Genomic DNA, 14,223 nt, shown 5'->3' on the forward strand with positions numbered 1-14,223 from the left:
CTCTGCTCATTTCCAGGCAGGTGGGAGATAACCAGGACAGGTAGCAGGACTGCTCTGCTGTCTCTGTTGCTAACTACAAGCCTGTTGCTAACGACGCGGCCCCTAGAGACAAGCCCCATGTTTTTAATTCCCAACATAGCACGAGCCCCGTAAAAGGGCCCTCTGTGAAGGGACTGAAGTGTGTCTAGTCACTGAGCAGTGTGTGTGAGACAGGAACACCTGGAGCATCATGAGCTGCACTAGAGAGAATGTCATGGTCACTCTTCTTCATCCCCGCCACAAAAACATGCATCTCCTCCCACGGCATGTTTTGGTTACATTGATTCAGTTCTCCCGACATCTCCATCCCCCCCTCGGTCCACTGCCATGCCCTGTTCTGTGTGTTCATAAACACCTACACACATGCACTCACGAGGGCACACACTCGCACAATGCAACAATTTAAACCGTGTCCCCAGCGGGCCCCCTCCACAGCTTACAGCCTTGGTCTGTGACAGGTGAGGACACATTAATGGCTTAACAAGATCCCCCTTCCCTGTCTTCACGCCAAATAACTCCCTCCCACAACAGCTCTGGGTTCAGTTTACTACGCGCCCACAGCAGCAGAGCTCCCCAGCGGAGGATTAAGACGCGATGGTGAACTGATATTGCTGGGTTGATAAGTCAAGAAGATGCAAAAAGTGGAAGGGAATATACTAAATTCAGTTTTTCTAAAATAATCTGCAGTTGTATTCCTCAATCTAAAGCACAACAGTGTAATATAAATTAAAAAGACTTGATACAAGTTAAGTAGCAATGGTTTGTGTGAGTGTGTGTGTGTGTGTGTGTGAGAGCAAGCGGTCACTCACACCACTACTGATCCTATTAAGGCATGCACTGTTCAGCACGTGAAACATTGACATTGATCCTGTACACAAACAACCCCCCAAACACACACACGCGCGCACACACACACACACACACACGTACACACACACACACGCGCGCGCACACACACACACACACACACACAGGGCCATCTAATGTTAAGTTAATCACCATGATTTCGCTCATAAGTAGGCCGACATATGGTCACACACAAGGGGTCCACGTGTGAGCATATTATAAACTTACTAACAATCAGAACACTCAAACTTATGTGTGTGTGTGCACAAACACATACATGGAAATGGAAACAGTGTAATTTATCTTTTCTTCTACAAAGAGTAAATAATTAATGTTTTCGTACCACAGTATTTTTGAATACATTTTATTTTCTGATTGGTCAATTACGCTTGAAACGTGTGCATTATTTTTTTAATAATGGGACATCTCTGCCTTTTTACCGTAGAACATCAATGCGCTACAAATCCAACATTTACCACTACCAAAGTCAGTAGAAACCAATAACGTTAGAGATGAAAGTGAGTAATGCCTTACATTGTTGGTAACTGAGGTTCAAGTGGAATAAAGCACTCCAGAATGTCTGTCGTTGGAGAAGAGAGTTATTGTGCGGTGGTGAACACTCCTTGTCAATTATCTCCAATAACGGGACTCTCGGTTGTGACTCTCGGTCATCCCTTACATGGTCTCAATTATATGTACCTCAATTACCATACATTCTGCTCAAATACATAACCGGTTGCTGAATGTGAAAGTAAAATACAACAACCGAATAACAAAGAGCTCTATAGAATAATAATATGGCAACCAAATGCATGTTATGGGTCTGGTATTTGAAACACAGCCCTTCAACTCTATAAAACCAGATACACCTTCCCTTTATTCTAACCTCATCCATGCTCATTAACACCTGCACATTTTGGTTTTAGTGTGGGGTTAATTTTAGATTCTCACACACACACACACACACACACACACACACACACACACACACACACACACAAGCATGCACGCGCGCATGCTTTGGGCATTCACACACTAATAACAAGTCTTCACCTCTGCCCAGGCAGAGTAGAGAGATATAGTGGTGGAGATTTTTGGCAGTTCTCCCTCTTAGCTCCATTCTACCAGAGCCCTGCCAAGAGACGGGCTGTGGATTACCACCACACCGTGTATAGAGACCCCTGCAGACCAATCAATGGATGCAGGGATCGTCTTACACGTAAAAACATCACAATAGGTCATTTTATAAAACAGCTAAGAAATAATTAAATAAAAAATATACACAGGAAACAGGTGCAATAATACAAAAGGTTGAGAAGGCTTTGTTGAATAATCGCCTTCCATTCTTTACTTTATCTCTTTGGCATTTATGTAACGGGTAACAGATGCTTATCACACTGAAATGTGGATATCCCTACACTGGTAACAGACAAGAATACCTGACTTATCCTACACCACTAGGCCTCTCTGATTGGCTGGAGATACTGTCAATCAAAGGCGTGGGGAGAAGCAAAGTCTCTTTCATTGAGCAGGTTACCATTTCCAAAACAATATCCAAACAAAACCTCAAGCCCTGTGACAAGACGATCCGTTTCACGGTAATAGTTTCGAATTGAAAGCAGCTAAAGTAGAGTAGTGCACCAAGGGGTTCTCAGAAGGAGACGCGATACTCAATGACGACCTGATCATTGATATAAATATAAGGTTTCCCAGGGGACGCAGGGCTCCGCCCCCTGGGCCTCCAGGGGGAGTGTGTTGGGGAGGGGAGATGGGGCCACCACCGCTCCCCCCCAAAGCTGGCTGTATCTCTGCTGAGGGACGGGGGGAAGGAAGAAGGGGTGAGACAGAGCGGAGGAGAGGGAGGGCCGGTCAGAGGGCTCATACTGCAGCATCTTCTCCAGCAGGTCCAGCAGCTGGTAGTGGTCCATGGCCTTGGCCTTCAGGTAGCTCTGGAGGACAGGTCAGAGGAGAGGCTGTGGGTCAGCTTCAAATATATCTGCCAGTGTTTCATAATAGTGTGGAGATGAGGGGGGGGGGGGGGGGGGTGAGCTCCGTCTGTGGTGGAGCGTTGGGAGGGGGCGTGGCTCTGAGGCTGTGGTGGGAAGACCCCTGATCAGTGCATGGATCACACCTGCCACTAACTCACCTGTCTTCCAATCATGTCCCCAGAGCCAAGCCCGCTCCTCACCCTCCCCTACACACTGAGCAGGACGGCCCCCATAGCTTCTCCCTGGCCTCACCCTCAGGGGTTTGCATCTGGTCTGGACATACAGCCCGGCCCTGGAGTGCTCGTTCCAATCCAGACGTCCATGGCAGAAATACTTCTGCTTTCTGGGAAGAAGTAACAAGGCATTAATGGAGTATAGATTTAGGGTTTAGTATTTTCTTTTGGTGCGTTTGAACTGTGTGTGGGATCCACTCCAGCCGTGCGTAAATGACACAGGACAAAAGGGGCAGCCCCCATTTGCACCAGATAAAACAGCCGCGAGATAAAGCCTGCAGTTGTCTCCTCTAAAAGAGGAGCCTTCAAGGGCCATCAGTCATGATAGCACTAATGGGAATTATAACTGGGTTTCTGGGTTTTGTATGGAGACATTATTTACAATATAATCGGCCCAGATATATTAAATGTCTCTAAAAGGAACCTCTCTCACATTGCACAGTGGTGCAACACTTTGAAATGAATTGTTTAGTTTATATGAGTAAATAACTAACAAAACAGCTTGCTGAAAACTGTACTTCAGATGGGCCTTGTTCTTAAGGCTGGACATTGGACAAGCTTGAGACTAAACTAATCTCCATAAAATGTAAAAATTAGGTTGGCTCTTGCTCGCTTGTGTGGCATCTGGTAGATGCACTGGTAGATGCACTGGTAGAAACACTGGTAAATACACTGGTAGATACACTGGTAGGTGCACTGGTAGGTGCACTGGTAGATACACTGGTAGATACACTGGTAGAAGCACTGGTAGAAGCACTGGTAGATACACTGGTAGATACACTGGTAGAAAGACTGGTAGACAAACAGCAGTCTGACAAAAGTCGAACTCAAACATTTTAGCCTTTGCATGGGTGGGTGCGCATGGTGCGTGTCTGTGTGTGTGTTTACATGCATGTATATGTCTGTGTGTATGTGTGTGTGTGTGTGTGTGTGTGTGTGTGTGTGTGTGTGTGTGTGTGTGCATGCGTGCACGTCACCTGCTCAAGCGGACCATCCTCTGGGGGAGGGGTCCCTGTAGTCGCTGCATCATGGCCAGGTGCTCCTTGTTGTCGTGAGTCTTAAAAACAAACCATCCGCGCGGTTGGAAAGGGTCAGTGATGCCGCAGTGAGGAGAGAACCCCAACAAGGACGCGCTAGACACAACCCAACACAACGCATGTCACCAGCCAGACGATGGACTCAAACCCGGTGTTCACCTGGAACAGCGTGGCGCCCACGTAGTACTCCAGCAGGATGCAGCCGATGCTCCACACGTCACAGGGGTGACCCCAGCCCAGCTCTGCGGGGGGGAATAAGGAAGTGTGAGAGAGACCAAGAGGAGGTGGGAGGGGAGGGACAGTAGGAGTGGACAGAGGGAGGGAGGAAGGGGAGGAAGGGGGAGGACGGGCGGTAATCAAAGCTTTAAAAATAAGGTGGCTGAGAGCAGACATTTCGCCCGACCCTGTCAACATCTCTCACCAAGGATGACCTCGGGGGCGCGGTAGTGCCGCGTGGAGATGACTACGGAGTGGTGCTCGTGGTCAAAGGTGGCGCTGCCGAAGTCCACCAGGCGCACGGCCGTGTCCTTGATCCTCCGCTCGTCACACTTCTGCACGTTGGGAACCACGTGGCAACATACTAACATCAACAACACGCTAACATCCGAATAGTGCCAAGCTACATGACAACATCTAAACCCCCCCCCCTCTCCCCCTCTCTCTCTCTCACCTTGACAGCGTTGTATATGACGTTGTAGTCGGAGTTAACAAAGAGGATGTTTTCTGGCTTTAAGTCTGTGTGAGTCAGCTGATTGTCATGTAGAACTGCAGTGTATAGAGAGTGAACGGAGTAGGGGGAGAGAGGGACAAAATACAAAAAGAGAAGCGTTAGGTGGGTCGGCCATCGCCCTCCGCTGGTACGAGTGCCACACAAATGACAAAATAACAAATTTCAATGTTGTTTGGCGAATAAATACACGGACTGAGCCGCTGTGTAAAATCTGGCATTATATATCAAAGTAGACATCATCTCAAATGTCTCAATGACACTGAGCTATTGGTAATTTTTTTGTGTCTGTTTATGAAACGCTGCGTGCGCCACACTCACACAGTAAACAAGCCTTTGGACCTGGGCACCGCACAGTTGAGTAGCGTTTGACTGAACAGCTGGTTGAATGCCCAGGCCCAAGGACACTTAACACTATTTATATATATAACACACTTTCTAGGTCAGATTTTCTCTAATGCAATTCAAAGTAGCAAACACGCAGGCTCAAATCTGAAAATGAGCAGGCCTTCACCAAAGCCGAGGTGTGAAAGCACTTGGTAACACTAGCGCTGGCTGAACTACTGCCAGTAGGTTCTCGGTGCTGACATTGGTTCTCAGGGTGTAAGCAACAAGGTGAGGTGAGGCTGGCTCACACACATTTGACAGCGCTGCAGATCTGATGGGCCATCTGCCGGATCTGGTGGACGGGGTACGGCAGGAAGTTGTTTCTCTTCAGGAAGTCAAAGGTGCTGAGCGACAGCAGCTCGAAGGAGATGCAGACGTGGCCGCCATAGTGGAACCAGTCCAGCATCTGGACACAAAGTCTGAGGACGAGAAGGAGTGTGTGTGTGTGTGTGTAAATGACTGAAGATGTAGAGGACGTTATGGGGACATGAAGGTACAGAGGCCATCCACCACACATGAGCCCTCCAGTGTGGTGGATCCACCGTCCAGACCGAGCCTCCACTCACTGCCTGTTGTGTGGGTCCTTCTGGCTGATGGTCTCTAGTACCGTGATCTCCAGCTTGGCCGCCTCTCTGTACTTCTGCAGGTTCTTGATGATCTTCAGCGCGGTGTGTGTCCCACCTCTATGTGCTCAGTAAATAAAAGAATGAAAGTATGGGGATACATTTTAATCACTTCATATTGTATTCATTGCATTAATATGCATTTTAATTATATCTGTATGAACAGAGGAGGGGGACATTACCGGCCGTTGTCCACACATTGCACCACCTTCCCAAAAGTTCCCTCTCCTAAGGTGTTGACGATCTCATCTGATGAAGTGGGAGAGATGCTGGTGAGGTTAAACCCAGTGCTACAGCTATGCCTCAAAAGCAAGGCTTTAGGAGACTCACATCTGTCTTGGAGGACGTCTCCAGGCTTGTAAATGAGGTGTCCGTTCTCTGTGTCCTTCCCCTTCTTGGCCTGTTTCTCCTCACTGCTTCTCCGCTGAGACCGGGTGGAGGAGACAGGGAGAACATCATAACACAGAGCGGATAATGTCTGCTACCCAATGACCCCTGAACCCAAGGTCTAGTACGATGGTCAAAGGTCAGCGAGTGGGGCTGGCCTCCTGCTAATCATACAACCAAACACTGGACATTTGCACAGTTACACACACACACACACACACACACACACACACACACACACACACACAATTGCGGAAACACACATGGCCTTCATTAACCCTGTTTATGAGTTTATTTTGAGTTTATGAGTGTATACAGTCACTAAATGGGGTTAAGTGGTGGTCCAGGGGCTTCTTCTACAGGGGGTTAATAAGAAATGTCAAGTGACTGCTGTTGGAGGATCTGATTCCATCTGCATTCTGAGACTGTTATTAATATCAGAAGGCCTGAGAAGGGCTGAGGCTGCACTTACTGCAGAACGGGACTGTGGCCAGATGATACGGCAGATCTCAACAGCACAGTGCACGTGTGTGTGTTGCACTACACACACGCATGTTTACATATAAAGTTCTGCGTGTGGAGATAGACACCTAACACACAAACACACATCTAGGCAGCACATACATGCAAACAACGCCAGCTTTACAAGCATGTAAGCGGAGACCTACGCACGTTGGTTTATCGCCTGATTTAGTTTCCAGACACTTTGCCGAAAGTTGGAAACCAAATATGTTTATTAAATCAGTGAGGTAATAGTTCTAAGCATAGCATGAAGTAAGCAGGAACTCAATCCAGGACGGGTCTAAGATAAGATTGGTCACATTTCACAGAGGAGGACAAGAGTAGTACAACCACAAAAAACACGCATACACACAAACTTCTGAGAAGATGGAAATACTCACAGACAGGCAGAGGCAGATACAGTCCAGGAAGCCCTTGTAAAGAGAAAGCATTTCTGTCTTCCCCATAACGCAGAGTCAGACAATGAGGTAGGCAGCCAGTGAGAGCGAGAGATAGTCAACAATGATAATGGAGAGAGGAGGAAGAGAGGAGACAAGTGAAGGAGACAGGCAGGGAGAAAGGGAGGGAAGGCAGGTAAAGCTGTGGCAGCGACTGACAGTACAGGAAGAGACAGAAGGAGAGGCTCGATCAAAGCGAGAAGCACCCTAAGAAGAAAACTATAACGATTGGACTAAAAGGACTCTTGGGTCCCAGTGGAGAATATCTTGAGGTGAGGTCATCAGAAATATGAAGCAATGGATATGAAAAGCGGAGTCAAAACAGTGGGCAAAATTAGGCTTGAGAGGCTTAAAAAAAAAAAAGTGCTCTTCCAAGTCAGGCCGTAAAGCAGGTAAGCATCGCAAGTGGTCCAGAAAGTGCAGAGGATAGAACGACAGACACACACACACAAGCAAAACTGAGAGGGCAGCGAAGATCCACAGTGAGAGGGGGTAGAGAGAGAGAGGGACAGGCGAGGGAGGGAGGTAGAGGGACAGGCCGAGCACTGAGACAGAAACCGAGAATAACCTACGCCCCCCTGAGAGTCTTGAGAGCAGTATGAAAGAGCAGTGTGGAGGGCCACGCAGCAGGGTGGGGAGGGGTGACGGGTGCTGGGGTGTACATGGATCCTGTTTCACCCTCTTCACCCGTAGCACCCCCTTGAACGTTAACATTGTGTTTTCACACACCTGCGCTGCTTTACATGTGTTTTGATGCCGGAAATATTAATCGCAACTCATCGTACAGGAACCAAAGATGTTTATTACAGAGCCTGCGCTCATACAGCTTCACTGGAACCGTTTGTCAGGACAAGAAGAAATTGAACATATATATGCTTTAAAATAACATCAATAACTCATTTATAAATTCACATTTTAAATATCAGTAAGCAGTCATTAGAAACATTTTAAATATATATTAAAATTGTATCATTAAATAACAGTGAAATGTAATAAACATCCTTTTAAAATCACAAATGTAATAACAGTAAAACCGTTATTAAATATATATTATAAATGTATCATGCCAAAATTAAATAACAAATACATTAATTTATAAATAAATGAATATTTTATAGAACAAGTGAAAACATGCTTCCCATGAAAATTATATTGTATATATCTTTGTGTATTGCTTATGTTCAAAATCAATATAAAATGGATCAGAGATGTATCCTAAACTTCTGCAATACAACAATCAAACACAATCTTTGATGTACCACACAGTCCACTATCTAACTAGTGTATGTGCTATGCAGTGTTTGTGTCTGGATGGTCAGTTTTATAAAATTAAAATGGCGCCTCATAGTTGGGTCCACGTGATATTGTGATGCCGCTGTAGGGCTCATCTTGTTCCACACTCAGTTTCTTGGCTGCTACATTCTCTGCAGACATAAAGAGGCACACACACACACAAAAAAATGTGTTTTGATTAACATGAAACAATGTGTGGCTTGTACCCTCAGTTCAGTACATTCATATATACATATACAAATATATATATACATACATGTGTATATATAGATTGCACATACCAACCAATCAACCCCTGAACGGCTGGAAGAGGTGCAGATTGATTGAGTGCTGAAGGTGGGAGGTGATTGAGTGAACAGTGCCCTCTATAGCCCTCTTACCCAGCAGGCTCCAGAAGCAGTAGCTCACGGCCTTGCGGTCAGCCAGGGGGGGGATCAGCGTGTGGAAGAGCAGAGACACCTCTTCATCATCGTCCATTAGTCTACATGCACGGGCACAAACCATGGTCAACTTACTGATGGTCGTCTTACATTTTGGCACAATTTATATAATCGTTTTAACCAATCCAGTTGAAGGAAACAGAGGATGCTGGAGCTGATATGTGTTTTTATAAATATGTATATATACTGTATAACAAGCTCCAGTAAGCTTCACCGGGGGTTATGGGCAGCATTGAAGGAAGGTTCTTTACCCTGGGAGATCCACAGAGAAGCTTGGATCAGCAACCTCAATGTCCACTTCCTCTGGGATGCCCGCCAGTCTACACACACACACACACACACACACACACACACACACACACGTTCATATAGAGACATTCTAAAGCATTAGACATTTTAGAGACCATATTATATGGAGTGTGTGTGTGTGTGTGTGTGTGTGTGTGTGTGTGTGTGTGTGTGTGTGTGTGTGTGTGTGTGTGTGTGTGTGTGTGTGTGTGTGTGCAAACATATAACTCTCCTCTCTGTTTGTCACTCACCCTTTCATCTCAGGTGATACATGGGGGGATGTCTCTCTGCTCAGTGCCTTGTCTGAAGTCTCTAGAGGGTGTATGGACTGGCCTGGAGGACACACACACACACACCTCATCAGTCTATACGCTTATAAGGGTATTTGTTATGTACATTGGTTGTTACTAGGCAGCCATCGCGTGTTGTGTGTTTATGCAATGTCTTTATATTACCGGATATATCAGATAATGACGAGGGGGAGTGGGCCGTCGCTCTCAATTTCTTGATAGTGAGACAGACAGGCACACAAATAAACAGATCGGACACGTGATTAACATCAAACTTTGTAGGAACAAGCCTTCAACAAATGACCCAACACCACTACCACCACCACATTCTGCCTCATGTCCAACACCACCACCACCACCACATTCTGCCTCATGTCCAACACCACCACCACCACCACCACATTCTGCCTCATGTCCAACACCACCACCACCACCACCACCACCACCACATTCTGCCTCATGTCCAACACCACCACCACCACCACCACCACCACCACCACCACATTCTGCCTCACCTCCACCACCACCACCACCACCACATTCTGCCTCACCACCTCCACCACCACCACCACCACATTCTGCCTCACCACCTCCATCACCACCACCACCACACTCTGCCTCACCTCCACCACCACCACATTCTGCCTCACCTCCACCAGCACCACCACCACATTCTGCCTCACCTCCACTACCAGAAACACCATACACAGCCCACCTCCATGGACTGCAGCTCCTGTATGTCCTGTGTGTCCTGCTCTCTCTGGGCCTCTGTGCCTCTCCCCGCCTGCAGGGCCGAGCCCAGCGGGGTGAGGGTCGCAGCCTGTCTCCATAGCCGCAGTATCGCCTCCGGCAGGACTGCCGGACGAGAAAAGGCCAGGTGAAAGTTTAGGTTCATCAGGTTGTGAGGGAAGAAAAGGTCTGGTTGAAGAGAGGGTTGAAGAGAAAGGCCTGAATAATGATTATGTTAGTGATGGGCAGAGAGTCCTTTCAGAGTGGCAGAAAGACACATCGTCCATGTTGTGTTTACTACCAACTGAGAAAACACCATACCCTTTTATAGACGTTATCAGAATATGGTATATTCAATATAATCTAGATATAATAAGTCCACATTGTCAAATGCAAAAAGAAAAAATTGTTGCAGAGTAATACTCTTATATACAGTAATGTCTGTATCAGAACTTGAATTGGACCAGCCCTGAATGTGGTGTTATAACAACATTATGGAAAAGGCTGCTGCCTCTCTTATGCTGAGCTCTTCCTGTAAGACACTCATCAACCACTTAGTGCTGACAGGAGGATTTACAGCACCGCTTCACAAGGAAAAGACCTGCAACCTGTCTAATAAATAAACAGTACCAGTGCTATTGCAAGAGCAATAGCACACAGTATACCTGTTGTTATTTAATGATACCATTTTTTACTCTGTGTTCAATGACATTACTTACTGGATATACTTTATAAATATACATTTATATCTACATATATATATACATATTCTAGACAAAATGAAGCTTTTGGATCCAACCATTCATCCATCCTAGTCACTGGGGCCACACATGCCTGGAATGTCGATATTGCAACTAATAAAAGCTGTCGAGTGCGTTTTCTTTTCTCAATGAATAGGTCACTCTCTGACTCTACTGTTGGGGTGTGTGAGTGAAACGGTACAGACACATCTTCCTACTTGATTCTACTATCATCATGGCCGGTTGGGGGCACACCGTGGGGGGGGGGGACCTACAGTTGCAGGGCTCTGTCAGCAGGTAGGCCGCAGACAGCCTCCTGTGAGTGGGGTCCGGGGCCAGTGGGCTCATCTCCGTCTCCGTCATGGGGTCTCCGATGCACCGCTGCAGCTCCTCCTGGCTCAGCTGGGTTTCCGGGTCGAAGAAGAGAAGCTGCCGCCTCCTGCTCCCAGCCCTCCTCTTCCTCGGGACCTTTATGGACTAGAGGAGAGGAGAGAAGAGGAGAGGACCAGAGGAGAGGAGAGAAGATGGAAGTGGCCAGAGGAGAGGAGAGGAGAGGAGAGGAGAGGAACAGAGGAGAGGAGAGTAGGCGGTAGTGGACCAGAGGAGAGGAAAGGAGAGGAGAGGAGAGGAAAGGGGTGGAGAGGAGAGGAGAGGAGAAGAGGAGAGGAGAAGAAAGGAATGGACAGGAGAGGAGAGAAGAGGACCAGAGGAGAGGAGAGGAGAGAGGATGGTAGAGGACCAGAGGAGAGGAGGAGAAGAGAGGAAAGGAGAGGAGGGGAGAGCAGTCAAACATAAGATAAAGATGATGATAAGAATATTGGTCCATCGTTTACATGAAAGACTCTTCAATCCCACACACACATTCTCTCTCTCTCTCTCTCTACACAAACTTTAGCATTATGTCAAATGCATACCTCCAATGTGGGACTTAGCATTACTATAAGTGTTTCCAGCTCTTCGGCCCCAGGAAGAGAGGGTATCTGAGGGGAAGCCAACGGCGTCACGTCCCCAACGGGGGGCCAGGTTCTTGGGCTAAAGTCCTCCTGTGGCAGTAGTGTGGCGTCTTCACTAGCGATCATGGTGGGCTGTAACCTGGAGCAGCATGAGAGATGCACTGCTACTCAAAGTATAGTCACCTTGACCGAAATTTACTTTTTGGAGGGATTTTTGATTAATTAAAAATAGATGTGCACAATAAAAAGGGGTCTTAGCATGTAACACACAAAAAGGGCTAATAAAAACTAACGAAATACAGAAAAAGCAGGTGCGAAAAAACATTATAATCACAATAGAATGAGACAATAAAAACTGATAGAAACTGTATTATGTTTGTCAATTAGTCTTAGTTAATAAAAATATATACATTTTTAAATGTTATGTTTGATCGTTTTTATCAGAAATAATTTTTCTGAGGGCTTAGAATCTCGCCCTAGCAAATATCACAATTACAAATTTGGATTAAAGCGGACACTGAAAACTAATAAAAACTCAAGAAAAACTAATCAATAAAAAATTTTAAAAAAGCAAAAATTGCTTTAAAATCTAGTTAAAACTAAAATCGACGAAAGCAGGCCGTTGACATCCAGGAGCCATCCCAGTACCTTTGGATTGGGAGTTGCATGCCCCAGCCACTACACTTCACCACGCTTTCCTTTCCTTGTGACATTTTCATTTCATGAACCTCAAGTTGAAAAGACCTACGGTCCAGTGAAGCCTGTGGTCTCTCTGCTTCTGTCTCTCTCTGCGACCTGTTCTGCTCTCTCCAACTCTCTCTCTCTACCTTCTCATATATACAGAAGAGCAAAGGAGAGGGTTTAACTCCCCTCACTTCAGTCTTCAGGCTTGGAACTCTCGTATTGTATTGTAGTGTGATGAGGATGGAAGAAGCATCCGTCCAGCCGTCACTCACCCTCGGGGAAGTGTTCGTCCTGGGCCAGGAGGAACTCGATCATCCCTGGATCATGATCAGGGAGCTCCAGCCCCTCAAACTACCAGGAGACCACACACAGACAGGGAAGGGGCCCGGTGGGCAACGAGGTTAGGGAAACACCAACAAGCAAGACCAAGCTATGGACGTGTGTGTGTGTGTGTGTGTGTGTGTGTACCTCTGCGGATGGTATAGTGACGGGCTGTCTCTCTCTCAGAGTGATGGATTCTGGAGTGGCAGTCAGGTCTGTGAAGTAAAGGAGTAACACAAGAGGTCAAAGGCCGTGGGCCCCAGGGACCCACAGTGTGAAGTGTGTGTGAGAAGGACCTTACTGCTCGGTGTGCGGGTGCTAGGACTGCTGGATGGCTGAGAAAACGCAAACCTATCACTCATCTGGGGAGGGACCGGTCACATGACAAGCAGAGGGAAAGATAATCTTTCTTTTATGGGTGATATTAAACATGGAAAGTCATCTGAAAGGCATCATATCAACACTACAAATTAAGTTGTCATAATGTTTATAGTGTTAGTTCTGTTGCTAAGGGTAGCTACAGATATATCCCTAATGTCCTACAGGTGGACATTGGGTTTGGACCCAGAACATTCTGGCTTAGAGCAAACCCCCACCACTACACCAGGTGTGCCTGCTACCTGTGTCAATGTGCGGGGGCTGGGCACGGCCTCTCCAGAGATCATCACACCAAAGAGGGGGTCCATGGCCCCCTCTGTCTCATGCAGGAGGAGCAGAGCATCAGGGAGGAGGAGAGAGGGTCTGGAAGTGACAATCATCATTTGTCAGACGATGATCCAACATTTTGAGCGCTTTCGGGTTGCACACATTTTGGATTAGATTTGTATGTGTGTACCCATCTTTGTCACTCAAGTTGATCATTTTCGATGCCTTCTGTTTGTTCAATCTCTCCAGAGTAGTTTGTATTTCTTCTAAAAGCACGGATACGCACAAAACAATGCTTCAGGCAACACAGTCTATAACGTTACATCAATATCATATTTTAATTATAGCCAACGGTCTCTGTGGATCGCCCCACCCAGTAGGAGGCCACACTGGTGGTGATAGACGACCACCACGCCGTACTGGAGCTGGGATGACAGGTAGAGGGAGAAGCGGGGGCGGGGCAAACCCGGCTGAGGGGGCGGCATCCGGACCAGGACGTAGTCCATGATGTCGTCGCTGTGGGAGCAAACGGCTTGATGAAACTTTACGGTACGGGTGGTAGTTGTAAAAAAAAAAAAAAAAGGATATAAAAATATATCTTACCATGTTCTTTT

The 14,223-nt window shown here is 46.8% G+C and overlaps 1 protein-coding gene across 1 annotated transcript; it reads right to left on the reverse strand.

Moving 5' to 3' along the window:
- Nucleotides 1-2,570: 2,570 nt before the first annotated feature.
- clk2b (CDC-like kinase 2b) lies at nucleotides 2,571-7,235 on the reverse strand (the record flags this gene model as incomplete). Its single annotated transcript, XM_079741772.1, has 11 exons — nucleotides 2,571-2,834; nucleotides 3,126-3,216; nucleotides 4,084-4,163; nucleotides 4,303-4,385; nucleotides 4,565-4,694; nucleotides 4,814-4,908; nucleotides 5,510-5,676; nucleotides 5,824-5,940; nucleotides 6,063-6,129; nucleotides 6,211-6,304; nucleotides 7,170-7,235. The coding sequence occupies 11 exons, from the start codon at nucleotides 7,233-7,235 to the stop codon at nucleotides 2,571-2,573; spliced, it is 1,254 nt and encodes a 417-aa protein (XP_079597898.1).
- Nucleotides 7,236-14,223: the final 6,988 nt, after the last annotated feature.

Source organism: Pollachius pollachius (assembly GCF_949987615.1).
Source record: "Pollachius pollachius genome assembly, chromosome: 1".
Taxonomy (NCBI): Eukaryota; Metazoa; Chordata; class Actinopteri; order Gadiformes; family Gadidae; genus Pollachius; species Pollachius pollachius.